The sequence below is a fragment of the Neophocaena asiaeorientalis genome, unplaced genomic scaffold (assembly GCF_003031525.2).
Source record: "Neophocaena asiaeorientalis asiaeorientalis breed wild unplaced genomic scaffold, Neophocaena_asiaeorientalis_V1.1 scaffold312, whole genome shotgun sequence".
NCBI classification, from domain to species: Eukaryota; Metazoa; Chordata; class Mammalia; order Artiodactyla; family Phocoenidae; genus Neophocaena; species Neophocaena asiaeorientalis.
In genome coordinates, this window is record NW_020174707.1 from 2,521,326 (window position 1) to 2,546,917 (window position 25,592).

Below are 25,592 nucleotides of genomic sequence, written 5' to 3' on the forward strand. Positions count from 1 at the left end.
ATGCGATGCAGCTACTTCCCACTAGCTATCTATTTTTACATTTGGTAGTGTATATATGTCAATGCTACTCCCTCACTTCGTCCCAGCTTAACCCTCCCCCTCCCCGTGTCCTCAAGTCCATTCTCTACCTCTGCGTCTTTATTCCTGTCCTGCCCCTAGGTTCTTCAGAACCATTTTTTTTATCTGACTGATTTTAAATCAATTCCAATTTGCCAGGCTGTACTGGATTCAGATACAAACTCACTCTGAAGCACATGGACCGTTTTCTAAATAAAAATTGCAAAGCAACAAAATAAAATGATAAAGACACTGGTAGACATTAAGGGTCTTAGTACTTGAACCTAGAGATACTCAAGCTTTCAAGCCTTTGGGTGAAGATTGGTTTAAAAAGTTATTTCAAAATTATAATGGTATATTTTGGGAAAAATCCCTATTTCTATAATCTAAGATGCAGAAAATACAATCATGTTTCTGAAGAGGGGTAGAGAGTAAAATATTCCTGAGGGGCTGGGGGCATATGAGAATCTCAGAAGGCGGTGGGTAGTAAAAAGTTTTGTGTTTATCAAAAGAGAGAATGAGAAGAAAAAGATTGAGAATCCCTATTCTAGATTATAAAAGAGTGGAGAATGTGGTACTTAGAAAGGTATGGTGAAAAATACAGAGAAATGAAGCACATTCTGAATAGAGCTCATGATTTTTATTTGACCAGAATCCAAAAAGTTTTCTTACTTCCACCTGAAAGAAGTAAAGGCATGAGAAAAATAAGAATGAAAAGGAGTTTGTATTTGTACCTTTTGAAGCAGGAAGTATTTAAAAATAAGACATTAAAAAAGCAAAATCACACCTGCATTTATACTGTGATTAAAATATCTTCTAAAAAAAAATTCTCTGAAAAACCAAGATACTAAATTACACACAAAGACACATGAGGGTGCTCTAACCAACAAGCAGTAGCAACTACAGTTTTGACACAGAATCTTAAACTAGATTTTTATTGGAGTATGATAGATTATCATTAAATATTTGAAACAAGAAATTACTGATGCCATTTGGTAAAGACCCTGGGATTCTGGTGTCCATCCTTGGTCACTACACTTTCCTTCTGTTCAATTCAGGATCTTGCCTGAGTGTTTATGTAGAATTAAGTTTACTTCTGAAATATGAAAAGTGATTTTTCTAATAGTATTAGATTATAGAGAAGTTCTTTAGCCATGAAAAGACACCATTTTGAAAAGTATTTATGTACAATTAACGTGGTAATTAAAAATCGGTCTTCTATTAACATGGCCACAAAATACTTTTGCAACACTTTCCTTTGGCTAGTATGTGCCTTAAAATTGTTTAAATTATCTTTCTAGGCTAAAAATCAGTTGTCATTTACAAACTGCCTTAAAATCTAATATAAGAATTATAAATTTCTCTAGTATAAAATAATAAATCTCAGGCATTTAACTATTTCTATCAAATTTTGTTTTTTAGACAAAGGCACCATCCACAATAATCAACTTTCTTTTATTTCAATTGGACAATCGTGATTAGAAAAGGTGAGACGGCATCTATACTTTCCCTTTTCATCCAATATATTTATGTTACTATTTTATTTTATCCAATGCTTTATAAAAAAAACTATTTAGCTGAAATACCATCTATAATTTTAATACTAAATATCTGCAATTCTGTTCTAGTTCCTGTGGCAAAATTCAAGGAAATCTGATATAAATGAGTAACAACTCAACATGTATTCAACCATCCATGATCTCTTCCATGGCTTTACCGATCATTTATACCTTCCTTTGTATCATTGGTCTCTTTGGAAATTCTCTCTCTCAGTGGGTATTTTTAACAAAAATAGCTAAGAAAACACCAACGCACATCTACCTAGTACATCTTGTGACTGCAAACTTGCTTGTGTGCGGTGCCATGCCTTTCATGGGTATCTATTTCCTGAAAGGTTTTCAATGGGAATATCAATCTGCGCAATGCAGGGTGGTCAATTTTTTGGGAACTCTATCCATGCATGTAAGTATGTTTGTCAGCCTCTTAATTTTAAGTTGGATTGCCATAAGCCGCTATGCTACCTTAATGAAAAAGGATTCCACACAAGAGACCACTTCGTGCTACGAGAAAATATTTTATGGCCAGTTACTGAAAAAATTTCGCCAGCCCAACTTTGCTAGAAAACTATGTGCTTACATATGGGTAGTTGCTCTAGGCATAATTATTCCAATTATCATATACTACTCAGTTGTGGAGGCCACAGAAGGAGAAGAGATCCTGTGCTACAATCCACAGACGGAACTAGGAGCCGTGATCTCTCAGACTGCAGGCCTCATTGGAACCACATTTATTGGATTTTCATTTTTAGTCGTACTAACATCATATTACTCTTTTGTCAACCATCTGAGAAAAATAAGGACCTGCACATCCATTACAGAGAAAGATTTGACTTATAGCTCTGTGAAAAGGCACCTTTTGGTCATCCAGATTCTACTATTAGTTTGCTTCCTTCCATATAGCATTTTTAAACCCATTTTTTTTGTTCTACACCAAGGAGCGGACTGTCAGCAATTGAATCATTTAATTGAGATAAAAAACATCCTCACCTGTCTTGCATCAGCCAGAAGTAGCACAGACCCCATTATATTTCTTTTTTTAGATAAAACATTCAAGAAGACACTATATGATCTCTTTACAAAATCTGAGTCACCACATATACAACCCTCTGGTTGATTTCTGAATGGAAAACACCACCAAACAGAAAAGTGTTCATATGAGTCTATTAGGGACCCTAAATTACATGACTAACAGGTCATAGCTTGGTTGAAAACAGGCACCAAGAAAATCTCTTTGGTTTTTAAAAATAAACAAACAAGCAAATATAAAACTCACTTTACGGTTCTACTTATGGTGAAAGTTGAGATGGCAGAGAGTTAAGAGGCAAAAGTCAAGCATATTGAAAGGATCCCACTGCATATAAAACCAACAGACCATTTTCTGTTGAAACTCAACCATGGATGCTTCTATTCAAAACACAATACGTCACGACTATAGGATAAAGAAGCAAATGGTTTATGACTTTTCTACTTTTTGGGAGTTAGAATACAAGGGTCCATCTATGGGTAATGTCTTGTTGGTAGCTTTAAAAATGAGTAAAAGAAAAAAGTGAATAAGAAGTTTCCTCATTTAAGTCCTATCTAAATGTATGAATAATGTACTACAAAAATCCAAGGTTTTATTTCATAAACACATTATTTATTTGGTGTTATCTGGTTCATGATCCTGGGAGAAGCAACATTCATTGATTCCAGTATTTATTAAGTAGATGTTATTTATAAATATGCTTAAATATTTGGATTAGGCTTTGTCAAAATAAAAATGAATGTAATGTCATTACATGCTGATCTTCATCACGTTTTGTATATTTTCCTCTGTATTCAATATAAATAATGTTATTAATGACAAACAGTACCTAGCATGTAAATATGTTTAATTAATTTCTGTGAAATAAATGAATGAATGATAGGCAGTATAATAGTATCGTCGTTGCAAGACTGGTCTCTGGAGTTAGAGTCCCTAGATTCAATACTAGTTCCACCTCTTATTTAGCTGGACAATCTTAGGCAAATCACCCACTTTAAGTGTTAAGTTCTTCATTTGTAGAATGAAAAAATACTATGTAATTCATAAGTACTATGATTAAACCAGATGATGTTACTATTATGAGTAGCTATCCTTTACTAAGTACTTGCTATTGTGCCAGGCACTCTGCTTACATGCTTCACATGTATTATTTGAATCATCACAACCCTAATGTATGCCAATTTACTGATGAAAAAACTGAAGTGCATAGTTAAATAAGTCACCCAAATTTTCTCCAATATCTAAGTAAATATTTAAAGGGTAAGCCTTTCTGAATGGTCATTTCTTTCTTCCATGCAATCTTGTCACAGTAAGACAAATGATGATGGCTATATTCTGTATTATATATATTATAATTTAAAATAAAAAAGAATGTGTGCTTTATCTTCCTAAAGAGATCATAAGCACCTTTGGAGCTTTAGTCTCTTTTCTATTTCTACTCCTATGGTACTTGCATTCTCTCTGCTCAGATAAGAACCAAACATAAACAGCTGAATAAAACTGAAGTTGAATAAACCTTAACTGTAACCTGCTACTTCGTTAGAGACTGCTTAAAGACTCATTTATTCTCTACATGGTAATTTCTTCAGTGCTCAAAAAGTTTAAAGTTCACATGGCACTTCAAAGCCTTTAACCTCATAGCATGTTTCGTTCTAGAATTTAAAATATAGAAACAATTCACTATACAGATTCCCCAAGAGCCATGTGTTCAAAATCACTAGAGGTTTTCCCAACACATCTGTGCAATTTTCATTAAAAAAGAATAGAAAACAGTAAATATTTTTTCTCCTTTTTTACTTCAATGTTTAACTGAGAGAAGAAAATGTTCAGAGAAACATCAGAAAAAACACATGCTGGCTTCAAATATTTACAGTATACAACTATTCTTTTATAGTAGCAACCTTATTTCTGTCTTATTATTTTTAATTTGCAGAGATGAACAAAGACCTGGGAATTCCAGGTGACTCCCTAAGTGCTGGCTGTATACAGGGGTGTCCAATCTAGTAATTTCATAGACGTGAGAATCACATAATAACTCAACGTCGACCAGGAGACTTCCCAAGACATCCAGCTTTCTCCACAGTTAGAGCAATACTTTTATTCTTACATAAAATTTAAAACCAGAACTCATTAGACTAAGAGGAATTGAGAAGATGATCAATAGTTTTCATTTAACATAAGCAGTACTGTATTAAATCTCACTGCACTTAGGAGTTCTAAAGATATATGTAACTTGTAAAAAGCATTATTTAAAAAATCACTTTATATCACCACTATTTAAATAAAAGATAAAAGATATTACACCAAAGTAGAGCTTCCTACATTTAAAAAAGGCAGGAAAAAAGATATGCAATTTCTCAAGTTACTCATTCTGATAGACAACTTCTGTTTTAATTCTCTGTACTGAGCGTATTAATCACCATGTTTATCTTTATACCATAGATGCTTTCGTGAATAGGTGATTGTAAATTATGTTGAATTTTTTGTGTAATTGAAGTACTGCCTATTTAATGTCATGGCAAATACTTTATATAAGGTATCCCTTTCTAAATTTACCCTAACTTTAAAGTGTGAATTTCAGAAAAACAATGTTTTTAATGTGTCCGTGAGTTATAGTCAAACACAATTTCAGAAACCTCAAATTTTGACTTAAAGATCAACAAGATTATATCTTAACAGGCATGATAAATGTTTATTTCCCCCTTTATCCTTTCATATATACACTCCCATCAAGGCAACTTGCAAACTATTAATCAGGAATATGTACCATTAAGACTAGACCAGCAAAATTAAGGATGTACTACTCAACCTGAAAGTGAGTTTCTATTCTGTGAGTAGAAGAGGAAGATGTTGAAGAAGGAAAAAATTTTCCTCTACCCCTGTAGGTTCTCCTGGCTGGTCTAAGAGTTAAATTGACATGAAACAGATTAACAGGAGAAAAAACAAATTAAATTATGTACCTATGGGGGTTCCATAGGAATATGAGGCCCAAGGACAATCTGGGCAATTGGAACTTATATGCCATCTGAGAGAGGAGAAGGAGGTAGGGGTTTGGGACTTCAAAGGGGAGGAAGGCAACTCACATGGAGATAGAAAAACAAATGTTTGGTAAACAAGTGCTTGCTACTCCATGCAAAGACAATGGAACACAGAGAGGACTTTGGTGTCCCCAGCCTGCTCAGCTCCCCCACCATACCAGCTCATATTCTTTGCAGACATCTCTGGTGATAGTACTCTTCCTAGACCAGGCCCTTTAAATTCTTTCAGGTGCTTAAGGAGGAGGTAAAAAGAAAACTTTCCCGAATCTTTTGTTTCTTAAAAACAACCAGCGCCAAATAGTCTTCAAGCCAAAGAGATACATTTTGGGGGTGGCAAGTTTTGTTCCCCTACAATGTCAACCGTGTTCTGATTTGGTAAGGACGACTGCAGCCCACCCCTGGCTTTGCAGTCTGCAGGGTGGAAGTTGTTACGAACAAATGTGTGAAGACAGGTTGAAAGGAAATCTTGCTTGGCAAACCACAAAGGGAGCACAGAGGGACACTGGTAATTTGCTAAGCATTTCAATCCTGCAGCCCAATGCCATGAACCTTCTCTGACTGCCCCCAAATTCAAAGTGAGAGTTGATATCAGTGGCAAGAGTTACTACAGCTAGAAAGGTTTTATACCTGACAGCACAAATGCTCTGGCTGTATCATACATGCTTGCTACCGTTGGCTAAAAAGGAAAGGAGCAGTGAAAGGATTCACATCTGTTAAGCAAAAGAAACAGTCATTCTTTTCTTATCAAATCAAGGAGTTGATTTTTTTTGAAGGGGGGTGGGTGGAAAAAGAGAAGCAAAATCATCTTAAATTTATCTCGTATTTCTAAGTATTAAAACCCCACTTTCAAGCTGAACATGTACATTATGCTCACAACAACCTTACGAAAGTAACGCAGAAGGTAAGCCTGTGTGCTTATTATAATAAAGAATAGAATAAGTAAGTTTTCATTTTAAGGAGAATTTCAATATTTTATATAAACATGAGGGACTTTTGGGAGTTGTGGTAAGAGATGTAAAAGAAACGTCAAGAGCAATAGAGGAAGAAATACCATAAGAAATCCACAATGCTATGGCAACTAGCGTGATCTGATGGAACACCCATTTATAATGAAGTCTGGTCCTAAGCTGGTGAAAGGAGAACTGATACCATAAGGGGACCAGAGAGCAGCCAGGCGTGTTCACGGGTTAGCAAGGAAAACCATTTAAAGGAAGCACACACAGAAATGCTTGGGCGGAGGCTCCTGGCTGAGTGGCTGTGAGACTGGGGTTTTGCAGTTCTGAGAACTAAAAATGGAGCCCCCAAGTCTCCTGGGCACAGGCCCTATTCAGAATAGAAAGTGACTGTGTGTACAGCAGTTTGCTCTCAAAGAAGCTGCTTAACTTCAACTTCGTTTATTAAAACAGTACATCAGTAGGTCAGAGCCACAGAAAGGTCTACGGCTTGCTTGTCTCTCCATGCCCAGGTGATGCTTTGTGAGGCTGTCTCTGGGAGTCAGGAGAGACAAGAAAATTTCAACTTTCACTGCTTAACAGAGCAAGTGAAGGCAGGCAAGGAGCCAGGAGTTGCATTTACCTTGAAAACTGTTCTATTTCTTTCTAAAATACTTTTAATTTAGGGGTGAGAGGAAGAAAACACTGAAACATAATGAAAGTTACCACATCCTTTCATAAGAAAAAAAGGAACAAAATACATGCCTTAATTAATGCCTGTAGGGAGTCAAAACATGAGAAATATGCCATTATGACAGTGGGTCTCAACTGGGGGTGATTTTTGTGCCCCAGGGGACATTTGACAATGTCTGGAGACATTTTTGAGTGTCACAGTTGGGGGGAAATGCTACTGGCATGTAGTGGGTAGAGGCTGGGGAGAGGCAACAACACAGGACAGCCTCCCACAACAAAGTGCCTGGCCCCAAATGTGCATGGTTGTTGGGAGATGCTGTACTATGATGACACACCTTCTCAAATTTCAAAGGATTACATAGTTATTTTTTACACAATTTCATGTGAAACTGCTTCTCGAAAGCGAGCAGTTTCCACTACAGGTCACATGGCACCATATACTCAAATCTAACCTGATATAACCAAACATTTTTAGACTCAGGTATTATGATTTCAAAAAGAAATGCGTACCAAGTAAAGAAAAAAGTATTATTAATATAATGTTAGGACCTTTGGGAAACCCAATGCTTTTGGATCAATATCAAGAACTTGGGGTGGGGGGAGGTGAAGGAGGGAGGGAAGGAGAGAGAGAGAGAGAACCAGAACCAGGGAGAAAATGAGAATATTCTTGGCTAGCTGAAACAGATGATTAAATAATCTAAATATTTCTCAAAGGAATGGAACGCTCCAATGGTCTTCTATTTTCTTTACTAAGTATAAGGGAAGAAAATTTTGACAAAAACTACAGAAACCAAAATCTACATACAGAAGAAATCTATTCAGACAAGTCACTGAATATACAATATCTGAATGTGAAGAAAAGCTACTAGGCTGCAAAATTAGTTGTTTTAGCAAAAACAGTAACAACACATCAAGTGAAATTTTAAATTATTAGCCATGTGAAATGTATTGTTATTAAAGATCACTACAATGGAAAACCCCTATAATAAGGCCCTGAATGAAACTACTTTGGGTTACCTAAATTACTGAAATTATAATAGTAAATCCTGTTGACACAACCTTCAAATATATCTGGAAATCTACTTTTTTTTACCACCTCCTTGCTACCACTCTGGCCCTGCCAGGCAGGAGCATCTCCTGTTTCCCAAGTTCCACCCTTGAGCCCCTATTCAATGTATTACCAACAAAGCAACGTAGTCCTGTTACCGTGGAAAGTCAGATCATAGTCCATCTTTGTTCAGAACTCTCTGGTGAATCCTCTTTTCTGTCAGAGTAAAAGTCGAAGTCCCTCCCCTCCTTTCCTCTCTAACCTTATCTACTATCCACTCTCCCCTTTGCTCACTGTGCCTCAGCCATACTGGCCTCCTTGCTCTTGCTCAAAAGGTCACTTATGCTCCTGCCTTAGTGCCTTTACACTGGCTGTTCTTTTACCCAGAACCCTCCTCCTTCGATGTCAGTTAGTGCACTCTCTCTCTCTCCTTCGAGTCCTTGCCAGAGGTCAGGTTCTCAACGTGGTCTGCTTGATCACCCTATTTAGAATCGCAACCCCTTCTCCAGCAGTCCCTACCTACCCCTTTGGCTGCTCTCTTTTTTTCTGTAGTTCTTTTCACCTTCTAACCTACTACACAGTTGATTTCCTTCTGCTCAGTGATCAGTGTCTGTCTCCCTGAACTAGAAAGTCAGCTCTGCTGGGGCAGTGATTTTGTCTGTTCTGTTCATTGATGTAGCTCCGGTTCCTAGAATAGTGCCTGACACATAGTAGGCACTCGATACATATTTTTGGATGCACGTCTTAAGAAAAATACACCCGAGTTCAAATTTACCAATTAGCTAAATGTGAGTATTACATTTACCCATGCGAAATGTATAGATTTCAGGTACTGAAATATAAAGAATATCAACAATAATGTGTGCTCTGTGTTGAAAGTCTGCTTCCCAACTCAACAATGGTGCCTTTTCTGGTGGTTTCTTCTTACTAACTTGCAGTTTCAGAATCACTTCTCTCTCCCCTTCCTTAGAATGTTTCTGTAGGCTTCCTCAAAATTATTTGGCATGTGCCTTAGACACAATAAACAAATTTATTAAAATCCAATACAAAACTAACTTTGAGCCTTTGCACACACTATCCTGTTGCTTGAAACATCCTCTCATCCCTGTGTAACTCCCCCATGACTCAAGACTAGGCTCAAATGTAACTTCCTCCATGACGTTTCTCTGACTGTCTTTTAATTATATTTACCATCCCGTACCTTGGACGATAATTATTTGTTTTGTCTATCTGTGAAGATGGCCACAAACAAGTTCTCCTATTCTTGTACACATAGGTTGCTCCTCCAACTAAAAGGTGCAACTTATTTTTCCTCCTCTTGAATCCAGGCTACTCTTGTGACATTTTGACTAACAGAACGCAGAGGACAGGACACAGTGCCAATTCCAGGTCGAGGCTTCAAGAGGCCTAGTAACTTCCATTTTTGCTCCTTTGGTGCCATGAGACACTGTCCTGCTAGAAAAATGGGCCATGAAGGGGGGAGAAAGACAAAGAGAGAAATGTTCTGAATGAGAGACTACGAAGAGGGCCTAGCCAGCTTCCAGCTGTTCTATTCACTTCTGCTGAGATGCCAGAAAAGTGAGTGAAGCCTTTGTGGATACTAACCATGCCGCCTTAGCCAACAGCCTGTGAAACAGAATCAAGCAGTCCCCATCAAGCTCTGCTCAACTGCAGAACTGAGAGCAAATAAATGGCGCTTGTTGTTGCAAGTCACTGTGTGTCATTCCGTAGTAGCTGGTAACAGATACACTATCTCATCTCTCTACTGAGACCATAATAATGCCTTTAGGGCTCCAAGCACAGTATACTGCATGAAGTAGGCACTCGAATATTTGTTGAATAAATCAATCGAATGTAAGTTAGAAGGTGAAGCACAGCATTCAAACATAACTACTGTGGGATTTTATTTGGTTTTGGATTGTCATTATATCAAATACCATGGCTAATCAAAAAGCTGACTATATTATTGAAAGTATTACAGTAGAGTACGTTGTCAATCATTTATCATATGATATTGATATAATTACCTTTCAAGAACAGAATTCAAAATAAAATTGCTTCTTACAACTTAATAACAAAAACCCAATCTGATTAAAAAATGGGCAGAGGATCTGAACAGACATTTTTCCAAAGACAGACAGATGGTACATGTACATGAAAAGATGTTCAACATCACTAATCATCAGGGAAATTCAAATCAAAACCACAATGAGATGTCACCTTGTACCTGTTAGAATGGCTATCATCAAAAAGATAAGAAATAATAAGTGTTGGTGAGGATGTAGGAAAAAAGGAAACCCTCATATACCATTGGTGGAAATGTAAATTGGTGTGGCCACTCTGGAAAACAGTATGGAGGTTCCTCAAAAAAACTAAAAACAGAACTACCATATGATCGAGCAGTTCTACTTCTGAGTATTTATCTGAAGAAAACAAAAACACTAATTTGAAAACGCTAAAAGAAAAAACACTATGTGTACCTCCCACATCACTGCAGCATTATTTACAATAGCCAAGATATGGAAACAACCTAAGTGTCCATTGATGGATGAATGAACAAAGAAGATGTAGTGTGTACACACACACACACACACACATACAATTTACACATACATACACAGTGGAATACTACTCAGTCATAAAAAAGAACAAACTCTTGCCCTTATGACAATGTGGGTGGACCTCGAGGGTATTATGTTAAGTGAATAAGTCAGATACAGACAGACAAATACCCTGTGATTTCACTTACACACTGAATCTAAAACTCAGAACAAATGAACAAACAAAACAAAACTCACAGACAGAGAAACCAGAATGGTGGTTGCCAGAGGTGAAGGGGGTTGGGTGGACAAAATGGGTGAAGCAGGTAAGAGGTACAAACTTCCAGCCATAAAATAAACAAGTCAGGGGGATGTAATGTACAGCCTGGTGACTAGTCAATAACATCATATTGCACATTTTGTAACTTTGTATGGTGACAGAGAGTAACTAGACTTACTATGGTGATCATTTCACAGTGTACACATATATCAAGTCATTATGCTGTATACCTGAAACTAATATATTGTTAAACGTTAATTATATCTCAATTTTAAAAATCTGCCTCTTGAGCAAAAGTGTTTTTAACACAATGCTACTCTATGAACTAAGAATCTGTTTTACACATTTTAAGTTTTCAAATTGTCTTTTTTTTTTTTTGGCCATGCCAGATGACATGTGGGATCCCAGTTTCCCAACCAGGGATCAAACCCGCGCCCTCTGCAGTGGAAGCACGGAGTCTCAAACGCTGGACCATGAGGGAAGTCCCTCAAATTGTCATTTTTGTCATTATATATAAGGAGATACACTTCACTCTGTATACATGCATTTTCTTACATTAATTAAGTGCAAAAGAATGACACAGCACGTTGCTATCATTGACCATTCCCTCCCCCCTTTATCTTTCTACACTTCTTTTTCTCTGTTTGCAAAACTGAAGAATATTTCCTTATAAAAGTGCTACGTATCCAATGGGCTGTTAATGTTGAGTGGTGATAATAATATCATTTTCCTATCACCACATTTGAAAAGAATAAGACATTTTACAACTAATTTACACTAATGTGTATTCTGTGCATTTCTCCAATTATTTTTCATTGCTATTATAACATTCTACCAGATTGATCTGGAATTGTTCATGCTTTCCCTCAGCTTTTAACCACAAGAATTTCAGTTAAAATTTCCCAAACGTTATAGAAAATTTAACTAAATTCTACTTAATTTTCTTAACCATTAAAATACATTAAAGAAGCCAGGCCTTTGATAATACATCTTGAGGGAAGGAGAGCGCCATATCTGTGGATGCTGCGGGTTAGAGAGAGGCCAGTGACAAAACAGGAGCACGTGAAAGTAGACAACAGGGCCAGAGAGACCACAGGGGCTCTTAGTGACTCGAGGCCTTGAAAGGGGGTAGGCATCAGGAGGAAGGCCCATGGCTTCCTTTCTTGCATGCCTCCATGTCCTACCTGACACCTTATAAGCCAGGGACTGATAGTTCTCATAAACTTGATACTGGGATTAAACAGGCATAAAGATTGAATAATGGTAATATTCATATTCCTAAGGGTACAAACTATATTGCATTTATAATTACGATTTCAGACTAGTTTTAAAAACTCTCTGCAAAGAAAATAAAATGCTAACTATTCTACATTACAACATTAAGAAAATATAAGTGTGATGAACTTTTACTATATAAACCAAATTCTAATTTCCCCCCAATTAACTTAGTATAGGATATTGTTTGGTTCTTCCTATTTGCTGGATTTTCACACTTCTCTCTTACACACATAATGGCGAAGGAGGAATAACAGAATTTTAGAATGTGTGTACATTTTAATAAAAATAAGGAAATTGAAATGATAAAAAAGTGTTCCTATTAAGAACTAGTACAACTCTCCACATATAAACCAGTTAAACAAATTTTTATTTGTAAGTAAAATTAACTTTAAGCTACTCTTTATAAGAACACTAAAGAAAAACTTCTAATTCTTATCATTGCTATAAGTTAGTTTCTATTCACAAATATTAAAGTTAGTGATAAAAATGACTTACCTTCACATCCCTGTGAATTATGTTGTTATCATGACAATAGCGTAGAGCTTCCAGTATCTGTCTCATGTAATGACTGTAGAAAAACAAAAGAAATCTAAAACTGTAAAAAAAAACCCTTATATTTTTAAAACTTAATGTACAGTGTCCCTAGTTTATAACTCCCACCTTCATACTCACTGCCCACGGACACTTTTCATTTGAGTAGACAAGATTGGTGGAATGTGCACCTTAGTAATGAAAAAGTTGGCAGATGCATAAGTTTATGAGCTTTATGAAGAATTAATGCGTTCTGTATTTTCTGAGATATCTAAGTCAAAGGAATTTCACACAGTTCATAACTAAAATAGCTCTGCAAACTAAAAATTCAAGCTTAAAACATGAAAAAATTTTCTGACACTCAGTTAATTCTACTTAGTTACACTGGATTGCTATTAAGTGACCAGTGCTCAGAGGTACACCAAGGATTCTGACTAAAGGGGTGGGAACCTTTTATCTGCCAGCAGAGGCTGGCTCTCTGTCTTATTTCCATTTAGCTTTAAGGACAAACAAGAAAGAAGAACCCTCTTATGCCTCTACAATTTCTTTTTGCAACATAATCAAGTTTTAGTTGGGGCATCCTTGAACAAAGCAGAGTTCCTTCTGGGCCTAAGTCCTAGGAAGTCAAACTCCTCACAAGGTCATCAGGGTCCACAGAGGCTCCGCACTGGGTCCAGGTGAAGAACAGAGGAGGAGCGAGCATTTTAAAGAACAGTCCTTAAAAATGGGCTTCCCTGGTGGCGCAGTGGCTGAGAGTCCGCCTGCCGATGCAGGGGACGCGGGTTCGTGCCCCGGTCCGGGAGAATCCCCCATGCCGCGGAGCGGCTGGGCCTGTGAGCCATGGCCGCTGAGCCTGCGCGTCCAGAGCCTGTGCTCCGCAACGGGAGAGGCCACAACAGTGAGAGGCCCGCGTACCGCCCAAAAAAAAACCCAAAAAGGTAAGAGTCAACTAGCCACAGGGTGTGACAAGAGCAGTTCATTCAGTATTACTTCAGAACTTACTTCAATTTCCTTCCCTCCATTCTGAAGTTCTTCTGTAATTCCCACTGTTTCTTCTTTGAGGGTCTTTTTCATCTTCTCTTCCTCTGAATTTTATTCCCTTCATATCTGTCATTTCCCCCCTACTATCCCTCTTCCTTTCTCACTTTCCCCTTTTCCTTCCCAACTAGCCATGACACAGAAATGCAATATACTTAACATTAATTATTGCTTAGTATTTATTGCATTTTGTTTTTTTCTATCCAGATCTTTTATTCCCCACACTTTAAAATAAAAACTAAATAATTTAATGGTACTTACAAATGACCTTGTGTGTGTGCTTGTGACTCAAGACCAAAAAAAATTTTCTCCACTCCTGCTTTAAAATTAAGACATTTCCATTGAGTTCCCTCTTTGGTATGCTACTATCTAGCCAAACTCACATCAATGTCCCTCTAATTAGCATATGCATTATTTCATGTATTAGAATTGATCAGAAGGTTCTAGTTTAAAAATGAAAGGCAGGGGGAAAAAAACCCCAGGCTTTGTTCCTGTACTTATCATTGTCTCCTCACAACTGGGCTCTAAGCAGAAGGAGCCAGGCTCCTGCAGTTGTGATGTCCAATTTTTCTTACTTTGCAAATGTACACATGGCGGGTCACGGTCACATACTCTTTGCCTGGGCCAGTGCAGTTGAAATTAACTTTCTGTTTAAGTTAGGGGTTCTTAACTTGGTGTTGTGGCCCTTTCCTGGTTCAAATCATGCTTTGGAGGATCTGTGACCCCCCGAAATGGCAGAGATAACAAGTGTGAAAAACTCTAGTTTCTAAAAATTCTGAAGCATGCTACAAAGGTTAAGTCTATTATTATCAAATTTAGTCAAGATTTAGGAACAGCCTATTTGTGCATCTAGGTGTGAACACTGGAATAGTAGGTAAGCTTAAGTTAGGTAATATGGACCTAGCTTATACCTAACAGCACGACTACTTTGGATACTTAGCACTAGGACAGCCACTTCTATCCTTAGCCTGAAGAAAATTCTAAAAAAAAAAAAAATTCTTATCTCAAAAAGAAAAAACCTCAATGAATGAGCATTTTTAAATCCGAATACTCAATTATTTAACCCAAACATACATATATATTAGAATCTCTGTGGGGGCAGGGTAGAATTCTTTTCCCCAAATATAACATATTTAAACTGATCTTTCTCCACCCTCCCAGTCATGACCCTTGGGAGGCTGTGCATGTGAATAGTGTGCAAGCAGACTACAGAACCAAAATCCACCCATATACATTCTAGAGAGTTGCTGACTAAACTTTAATCAAAAAGCTTCATTTCATGAAGCATCATGGTGGCCTATACTTTCAGAGAAACTCATCAATATCTATGTTTGTCTCCATCCCTAAGGATCAGGAATGATGATAACTCTGTGGAAAGAAAAGAGCTGGCCAGCAATCCTCTCACTTCCTTTGGAAGGAGGTATTTTGGGGGTGGAAGAAAAGAAGGGAGGTGACTCAGCCTACTCTCTTTGGCAACTCTGGGCAAAAAAAGACTACACTTAAAAAAGCTCTTTGCTAGGCTGAAGAAAGCTTATCTCTGGAATTCCCTTAACAGAATGTTCCTGGCTAAGGACTACCTATGATAAACAGAACCCGGATCTCTGAGGCATGAATGGCTTCCTGGAAGATGTCATGTAAGCTATACAACTCTCCAAGATACACAATGGAGATGTTTCATAATTTAAATGCTCCCCTCTGTGTGTGGAATCTCACAAACCTCACGTAGAGACCTCATCTATTCTGGGCCAGAGGTGCATTTCTGATGCAGGAAGGAATGAAGTGAGGAGCTGCCCTTAAAAGGCCCAGATCTCTGTTTGCTTCAGCTGAGCCTTTTGATTGCTCGTATCCTTATAACTGTTTAGTAAAGCCTGGTGCTAGGGAAGAATATCTCTCTGATTTGTGAGAGTTTGATTTGATAATCTGATCCTATATGTTAGCCTGCTCCACAACTCACCACCTCTGAAAGAACAGAGGTAATCACTAATTGGGTTGTAAGGACTGAACGCAGTTTTCTTTCATGTCATGCTTTGTTGCTCCTCTTGACGCTCAGCCAGTTGGAGAAAAACAACATTATCAATATGATTACTTGGTGTCTCAGAGTCTTCTTGCAATTGGTCTCACTAGAATAACTAATGCAAGCTGAATTTTCCAACAAAAAAATCACAGAATCAGAGAGAAGGAAGGTAGAAGTCATCTGGTTGAACGCTCTAAACCAAAGGAAGGATTTACGTGCCCTTGTTACATGGTCATTGGTACTCTGCAGTAGGGGACATACATAATCATACTTTCTGAGGCCACTCCCTTTTGCCATTTTTAGGAAGGGTTTTTAATCAATTGTGCCAAACCACTCTCTATGCAGTGTCACTTACTGATCCCAATATTACTCTTTTCTGGTCCATTCTGGAAAGTTCCTTTCATAAAATCACCATTTTAACAGCAATATAGGTAGATCTTAAAATCAACAGGCTTGATTGATATACAATCATCTTGATATATATAAACATCTAACTTTTCTATAAATCTCAAGATTGGGAGAGAACTCAAGTCATTTCACTGTATGACATCACCTCTACAACACTACTATTCTCCCTATCCTAACATCTAGTCCAGTGGCAGAGGCAGGCTCAAAGTTAAGGAAAAGTGATAGGGATGAGTAGGGAACAGAGTAAAAGTGGTACTGGTTTAACATCAACCCTGACAGCCTATATGCCAGGTACCCCAGTGTTTTTGTGGTTCCAAAAGGAAAACGTCATCTTCCTCCATCAAGCTTCATTATTTTTATAAAATCAACATCTAGAATTTTTAGTTTTCCCTATTTGATGCTGCTGTTAAAAGATATCAATATGGGAAAATACAAAACTCAAATTTTTTTTTTTTTTTTTTTTTTTTCGGTACGCGGGCCTCTCACTGCCGTGGCCTCTCCTGTCGCGGAGCACAGGCCCAACGGCCACGGCTCACAGGCCCAGCCGCTTCGCGGCACGCGGGATCCTCCCGGACCGGGGCACAAACCCATGACCCCTGCATCAGCAGGCGGACTCCCAACCACTGCGCCACCAGGGAAGCCCCAAACTCAAATTCTTAAAGAAATAAATATGAACAATGATATGCAAAAGTCTGAGAGTTTCATTTAGTAGAAGAAAGTGGTTTACCACTGTGTCATAAGAAAAATCAAGACAGCATTGACTACTTTTGGTATTAAAGAATGCTTTTTAATTCTGAAACACAATACAAAATAAAAATTTTAAACTGTGATAAGAATTCAAAACAAGAGTAAAATGGGATTAAAAAAAAAAGAAAACCCTAGAATATGCTTTAGTGAACAGGCACAAAAGAAAAAAGGATATTTAGCCTCAGTTCTACCATGAATACATCAGGAGTTAAAAGAAGGAATTAAAGTTAGTATATATAAACTCTCATTTGCTTCTTCTCCCTAGCTCCAGGAGTACAAAACAGCAGCTACCTACAATTGAGTATATTCTTTATCTTGTGTTATAGCTATGGCTGCTCCATCTCCTGAGACTGGGGACCTTGCTCCTCAGTGAGGAGAAGGCAGGGCAAAGAATTTGAAGAAAGTCAAGCCATTCTAAGCTTAAAGTCTCATGAAGTAGTCTCTAAGCTATTTTCAGCCATATCTGTCCATTGTGCCATAATTATAAAAAGAATGATAGGAGGGAGAAAGTTATAATCATTTAATGGTAACTATTTCTCAAATGGTAGAAAGTTTTAATAAATCCTAATGGGTTTGTGGGTTTGAACCCTTCAACATACTATGGTTAGTGACTGAGGAGGGATGCTGTACCCCAGGTATTAAAAAGGCAATTTATTGGAGTGGGTATTTATGATATGGTTGTCACCAAAACAGAAAGTTGTACTGCTTCAAATCTACAAGCAAGTGGCCCAGTGCATGGCTCTTGTGATTTTTCATATTAAATCCTTATTTTGAGTCATTAGTTCTTTACAAGAACTCCTACACTTGGAACAATGGTGGCTACTTGATTGGGAGATCAAACACTGGCCTGAAGCAAATATATTCAGCAGAAAAACTGTGCTTTTATTTCTGTTCCTTCTACTGTTCTATGCTTTTTCTCAGATTAACTGGTCACCTAACAATTTGCTATCACTAAAAGGCAAACTGAAGAACTAATGAGGCACATCTGCTAAAAAGCAAAAATCAAACACACAAAAAGACCCAAGTTTAATTCTACACGGTTCCTGAGCTATCAAATTCCTCCTTGTATAAAAGTCATCAGAAATGGAAAAGATAGCAGTAGTGATGTTAAACTGTAAATCCATATAAATAGATCAATTCATTGTTCAATATTTTGCATTTCCAGTCACTGTTTGGTTCCACTAATGCACATTAAAAGAGAGATGCTCCTTGCAAGAAAGAGTGGCAGTATGCTCGTCATCAGTTCAAAGAGCAGGCCACTTCATGTGATTTCCTTGTCATTTCCTTCTTTTACTTCTACCTTTACTTCTGGGGAGTTCATACAAAGTACATACCTGGCCACAGCTTCACTGTATACAAAACCAGCGTCAGCTCGTTTTACGATTTCAAAACACAGATCCGCTCCATCCATACTGTAGAGAAATGTGAAAAAGAATATAAGGAAAGAGAAAATTTCAGGAAATAAACATTGAAAGTGAATACATTGTAACTAAGTTTTTAGTTGACTTACAGCTAAAGATTATAATAAATTATTTAAATCTCCTTTCTTTTGATGAAAAATAGACAAATTATAAAGGACATTATAACCATCTTAACATTGAAAATCTACAGGGGGAAAAAACAGGAAGAACAAGCAAATGGTAACATCAAATAACATAAAGTGTGGGAAACCGCCTATAAATTTTCTTTAGGTTATCACAACAAAAAGTCTCAGAAAAGGGCAATGTTGGGGGCTGTGGCATATTTTTGAATCAAATTCCAAAATTGTATCTAGTCACATCATGTAATATTTTAAGAATACAACAACGATTCTAGAACATTTAGCTATAGTTATCGCCACTAAAAGGGAATTCAAGCTATATACTGTGAAAGGAAAAAAATAATTAGCTAATCCATAATTTATTTTTGTTTATACTTCCATTACCAAAGTTAACTGCTACAAACATACTCTAACACACTGATGTGCTGGTGACGCAGGGTTACTATCTTGCCTCCAAACTTAAAATGGTTCTCTATTTCTCACCAGATCAGTAAGGTTTCTTGTTGTCTCAGCCACACCTTGCTTCTTCTACCTACCCTGTCTAATGACTTTTCAAGAATAATTCACTATCTACGCAGATTAGTCTTACACTACTCCCTGAATATACCATTTTGTTTCTTTTTCTGCCACACATTTCTGCATATATTGTTTCTCACATTCAAAACCTACCTTAATTCAAGGTTCCATTCCAATCACACCTTCCCCAGGAAGGCCTCTCAACGATTACCAGTCACATTAAGGCCTTCTTTTGCTTAAATTCTATAACAACTCTATATAGCCCATATTATAACATTTAGCACTTACATAGAAACATATTTATGTGTATACATGAAACTTTTGCCAGATTATTACATATATCAATGAATAGTTAGCTAACATTTTCATAATGCTTTAAGTCTTATAAAGTGTTTTCAAATCCAGTATCTCATTCATTCATTTATTTAGTAGCTCAGGAACCAAAATACCTGTTGCAGGTTTTATACTGAGGAAATAGACTTCCAGAAGGGAAAGCAAAGGAACTAACTATTCATTACTATTACCTATAATTAATAACTAATCCATTAATAATAATTAATAAACATTACTAACTAATATTACTATTCATCAAGTATCGTGGAAAGCATTCCTTGTTATATCTCCCTTCATTCTTACCATCATCCCATGAGGTCAGCATCATTCTCGTTCTCAAACAAGTTGTCTAAGTGAGTAGACAAGTATGTTACAGGGACAGAATTCAAATCCCTATCTATATTTAATGTTCTTTCCATTATCTACAGCTACACCTACTAGGTGTGCAAGGAACAAATGTACACATTCAAGCTCAACAGTTCAAAAATAGGGTGAAGTCCTAAAGAACAAGTATATTTTATATTTTCAACATACTCCCACCCAAAACCTGGCAGAATACTATGCACACAGTAAATAGTTAATGAATAGTTTATTTAAATCTTGGTGTGGTTTTACATAAATGAAAATACTTTCACATTTTTACAAGGCTTTACAAATTTTACCTAGTTTTCATTTCACAGCCAACGAACTTTTTCCAACGTCAAATAGGATTCTTCTCCAAAATAAATTTTATGATGGCTCAGTCTCCTCTGAAGTATGGCAGTGCCCATTTTGCACAATCAGAAATAAAGCCCGGATGAACACGATCATGTATCTTTGTGAACAACCCTGATCATCTGCTGCAGTATAAGTCCTACCAGCAGAGTTGCTAGGTCAAGGGGCACAGACAATAATACTTTTGATACATACACTACTGGAAATATTTTAACAATTTATACTGCCACTACTGGGTGTGAAAGTGTTCTTTCCTCTACCTTGCCTCTATTAGGATGACTATTCTTTTTAATCTTTGCCAATCAGACAGGAGGAAAAAAAGTCACTCATGATTGCTTTCATTTACATTTCCTTGCCTACTAAAGAGGCTGAATATTTCTCATTTCTTTGTGTTGTGGGGAGAAAAAAAGCACTATTTTTAAAGCTGGCTGCAGTTTAAGCTGGTTGGTTGATCTGTGAAGACTAAAAACACACAGTGAGGGAATTACAGTTTTGTTTAGGCATTTTCCTTTTTAATTGCGAAATGTGAGGATAAGCACTATTCAACTTAGAAGAGAGAAGTTAGGCAAAGGAGAGATCTAAATTGATTGCATCATAAAGCAATAAGAATCCTTAGAGCTAGAGGGAAGGCTTTTTTGGAGGGATCTGGAAGGGGGAAAGAAATCTTAAGGGTAGGAGAAAGTACTAAGGTGGTGAGAGGGCAACACTTAAGGAGAGAACCAGTCAGTGGGAAATAACTGGAAATTGCTTACTGCCCTGTTCTACAATCACCAGCATGAATCGACTCATTTTTCATGGACATATCTGAAACACTAGTACTTGAAATGACAATTTCTACATTTACATATACACACACCAAGGTATTTTTAGGTTTCTACTCTTTTCCACTATTTTTGTATCTAGTCCCATACCATTTTTAATTCTGCAATAGTATATTTTAATATTTGGCAAAATAAGTCTCATTTCATCATTATTCTTTGTAAACATTTTCTTATGAGTTTTTTCTCCCAGCTGAACTTTAAAATTAGTTTCTCAAATGCTAAAAATTTTTTATATTTTGGCTGAAATAATATTATATTTATAGTAGATTAACCAGTAGAAATTAACATTTTCTTAATATTCTCATCCTTGAACATGATATGCCTCGCCATTTCCTTTCATGTCTCTAAGTTACAGTTTTAAGGTTTTCTTCACATTAGTTCCAAATATTGATTATTGGGTCCCCCCCCAGGCATTTTATATTTTTAGTTGCTATTATAAATGGGATCTTTTGGCTACTATACATTTTTTTAATACAATGGTTCATAACCAGGGGTACCAAAAAAAAATGCCGGCATGCTCTATGAGGGTTTAGTCTGAAAGTAAGTCATTACTGTGAAAGTAATTTTCTATTATTGAAGCTAGTTGATTAGTTAATTGCAACACTAATTGATATTAAAGTAAAAAAGGCAATCCATTAATTTTAAATTTTGAGATAACAGAAATAACTAAAAATACTGCTATTCATGCAAATTTTATTCATCACAGAAACTTAAAATATACATATTCATAACGCATACAATCCTAATATAATAACCTTGAACAAAAAGTTCAATGTCTTAGTTCTTTGATAAACTTTATCTGATAATATGATTTTAAAAACGATGATGGGACTTCCCTAGTGGCGTAGTGGTTAAGAATCCGTCTGCCAATGCAGGGGACAGGGGTTCAAGCCCTGGTCCGGGAAGATCCCACATGCCATGGAGCAACTAAGCCTGTGCGCCACAGCTACTGAAGCCTGCATGCCTAGAGCCCGTGCTCCACAGCAAGAGAAGCCACCACAATGAGAAGGCTGCGCACCACAACGAAGAGCAGCCCTCACTCGCTGCAACTAGAGAAAGCCCGCACACAGCAATGAAGACTCAACACAGCCAAAATAAATAATGAATAAATAAATAAACTTAAAAAAAACCAATTATAAGGCTTCTTCTATTGTTTTTCGCTTTGGCTTCCCATCTTAGTGTGTTTCTGGAGCTGCCAAGAAGCTTCAAGAAGCATGTTCTGAATTTCCCCAGTTGGTTCCATTCTGAGGGAGTAAATGAGACAGAGAAGAAACCCTGCTAAGGAAGAGTGTGGGGAATGCTTCTATACTATACACAGAGAAAAACTATGGGAGGTTTACTCTGAATTGTGAAAAGTGATGGGATTATGAATGATCTTACCTCCCCCACTTCATCTATCTGAATTTTTAAAATTTTGTAATAAACATGCATTACTTATAAAATTTTTAAAAACTGTCCATAAACAAATGCTCCAAACAAACAAAACAGATCACAGGTCTAGAGGCACAAGGTATGGCTGGCTGTATGTTGAAGGGAATCAGAATATGCCACCCAAAATATGCCACTTTAGCACAGGATTATTTTGAACTGACGGCAATCGAAAATCAGCAGATACAGGAAGAATGCTGTACTCTCCTCCATTCTGCCTAAAAACAAGACATAAATTTCCCTTTGTAAAGGTGACAGAATTTTCCTTTTGTAAAGGTGTTCCCCTCTCATGTACCAGGAAGAAGAAAACTACTCTTACCTGTGTAATAAACCTTACTAAATAACTCTTATTTACCATATATTTTCCGATCACCTTCCCACAATTTACCCCCAACCCCAGATGCCCAAACTCCCCCCTTCTCTTGTCTAGTCTCTTTACTTTCACTGTTAAAATGGTATATAAGCCTCTGGGTCTCTGTGGCTTTCACTTTTTTCTGTGAGCATGTCCCCCACCCGCCATGTGCGAATGAAAATCTTTTCTCCTGCTTATCTGTCATTTGCCAGTTTAATTTGCAGGCCTCAGTCATGTAACCAAAAAGCATAGAGGAAAGGTTTTTTTCCCTCCTCTACAATGCATTCTGCAAAAGCAGAGAAAGAGAAGGCTTGTAGGAGACTTGTACCTGATTGTATGAAGAAGTGCTTCTCAAATTAACTGTGGTGAAGGACTAGCTTTTCCCCCCCTCAGGTATTTTAACAACTAATACTTTTTACAACATACAAAATCATGTGCTACGATTTCACAGCAATGTCAAATTACTCTAACAGTTTCTAGACGTTTAGTCTCAATTTCTGTTCTTATCTCATTATAGAGGAGTAAATGGCTGGTAGATTGGAATGTGTCTGAAAACTATTCTTTGAGAAACACTGTAAAGGACAGATCAAATCTGGATTTCTCTGACCAGCATTTCCCCTGAAGGTGACAGAAACAACTACAAAGACTGCATGAAATAAAAAAAAAAATTTTAAGCATTAAAGAATCACCAGCATGAAGAGTGAAAAACTACCTAGTGAGAACAGAGAAAGGATTAGAGCTCAAAGAAGTGAGCAAGAGCTGCTTCTGCCCTGGGGATAGGGAGGGGCTCTGGAAAGAAGGCAGCTGTGGAGGCAGGAGGCTTCACTTTTGGGGAGCTCGGGAGAAGTGGAAGGGGGCAGTCAGATGGAGATTTACAGGGTCCAACTTCTTTTGCAGCAGAGTGATCCAAGAGGAGAGACAGAGCTATTCCTTTGGCACACCTCAGAAGAGCCCATCAAAGGCTAAGGCTCTGATAAAATACCTTATACCCCAGGCTGGAATCATAAAGAGCTGTGTTTTGAAAAGTGGGGTATAGAATATATTCTGGTATGTCTTACTGGTATCATAGGAAAACCCCAATGCTTACCATGGAGATAAAAGCTGAATTTAAAAACTTCAGTAAGAAACAAGAAATCATCAAAAGTGACACTACAGATTTGGAAAAGTAGCAAGAAGAAATTTCAGAATGGAAAAACATAAAATCAAAATTAAGAATTTGAGCAGATTAGAAGAGAAAACTAGTGAACCAGAAGATAATCAGATTGAAGCAAGGAGAGATAAAACATGGAAAATATAAAAGTGAGGATAAGAAACATAAAAGATTACAGTGAGAAAGTCACCATGTATTTTATTGAAGTTTAATGTAAAAAGTGAAAAGAAAATGAAGCAGAAGCAATACTGAAAATACAATGGCTGATAATTACCCAGAAATGATTAAAGATACCAATCCACTGATTTGAAAAGCCCACTAAACATCAAGCAAGATATCTATAGTTAGATACATATCAGTGAAAACTGCAGGAAACCAAAGGAAAATAGAAAATCTCACAAACAGTGAAAACAATGGACTCTTAGACTGATAGCCAATTTTTAGTAGCAACAGTGGAAGCCAGAATACAGTGGAAAGGTATCTTAAATCGAAATAACTGCCAATCTAAACTTCTCTTCTGCTGGAGGAACCAAGATGGCAGAGTAGAAGGATGTGCTCTCACCTCCTCTTGTGAGAACACAAGAATCACAACTAGCTGCTGGACAATCATTGACAGGAAGACACTGGAACTCACCAAAAAAGATACCCCACATCCAAAGACAAAGGAGAAGCCACAGTGAGACGGTAGGAGGGGCGCAATCACAATAAACTCAAATCCCATAACTGCTGGGTGGGCGACTCACAGACTGGAGAACACTTATACCACAGAAATCCACCCCCGGGAGTGAAGGTTCTGAGCCCCACGTCAGGCTTCCCAGCCTGGAGGTCCAGCAAAGGGAGGAAGAATTCCTAGAGAATCAGACTTTGAAGGCTAGTGGGATTTGATTGCGGGACTTTAACAGGACTGGGGGAAACAGAGACTCCACTCTTGGAGGGCACACACAAAGTAGTGTGCGCATCGGGACCCAGGGGAAGGAGCAGTGACCCCAGGGGAGACTGAACCTGACCTACCTGCTAGTGTTGGAGGGTCTCCTGCAGAGGTGAGGGGGGGCTGTGGCTCACCACGGGGACAAGGACACTGGAAACAGAAGTTCTGGAAAGTACTCCTTGGTGTGAGCCCTCCCAGAGTCTGTCATTAGCCCCACCAAAGAGCCCAGGTAGGCTCCAGTGTTGGGTTGCCTCAGGCCAAACAATCAACAGGGAGGAAACTCAGCCCCACCCATCAGCAGTCAAGCAGATTAAAGTTTAACTGAGCTCTCCACACCAGAGCAACAGTCAGCTTTACCTACCACCAGTCCCTCCCATCAGGAAACTTGCACAAGACTCTTAGATACCCTCATCCACCAGAGAAAAGACAGCAGAAGCAAGAAAAACTACAATCCTGCAGCCTGTGGAACGAAAACCACATTCACAGAAAGACAGACAAGATGAAAAGGCAGAGGACTATGTACCCGATGAAGGAACAAGATAAAACCCCAGAAAAACAACTAAATGAAGTGGAGATAGGCAACCTTCCAGAAAAAGAATTCAGAATAATGATAGTGAAGATGA

General features: G+C 37.6%; 2 protein-coding genes across 5 annotated transcripts in view; one reads left to right on the forward strand and one right to left on the reverse strand.

Annotated features, from left to right (window-relative positions):
* Nucleotides 1–2,730, forward strand: part of GPR82 (G protein-coupled receptor 82) — a 5,194-nt gene extending 2,464 nt beyond the window's left edge. Inside the window, exons 2-3 of the mRNA XM_024759855.1 lie at nt 1,480–1,544; nt 1,686–2,730. Of these exons, the coding sequence (XP_024615623.1) occupies nt 1,720–2,730 (1,011 nt within the window). The 5' untranslated portion in view covers nt 1,480–1,544; nt 1,686–1,719. The remainder of the gene's footprint in view (nt 1–1,479; nt 1,545–1,685) is intronic.
* CASK (calcium/calmodulin dependent serine protein kinase) overlaps nt 1–25,592 on the reverse strand; it is a 373,376-nt gene that overhangs the window by 168,454 nt on the left and 179,330 nt on the right. For all 4 annotated transcript variants that reach the window (XM_024759851.1, XM_024759848.1, XM_024759849.1 and 1 more), the window contains exons 4-5: nt 18,522–18,599; nt 12,945–13,017 (exon numbers count right to left, since the gene is read on the reverse strand). In XM_024759851.1, the coding sequence (XP_024615619.1) occupies nt 12,945–13,017; nt 18,522–18,599 (151 nt within the window). The remainder of the gene's footprint in view (nt 1–12,944; nt 13,018–18,521; nt 18,600–25,592) is intronic.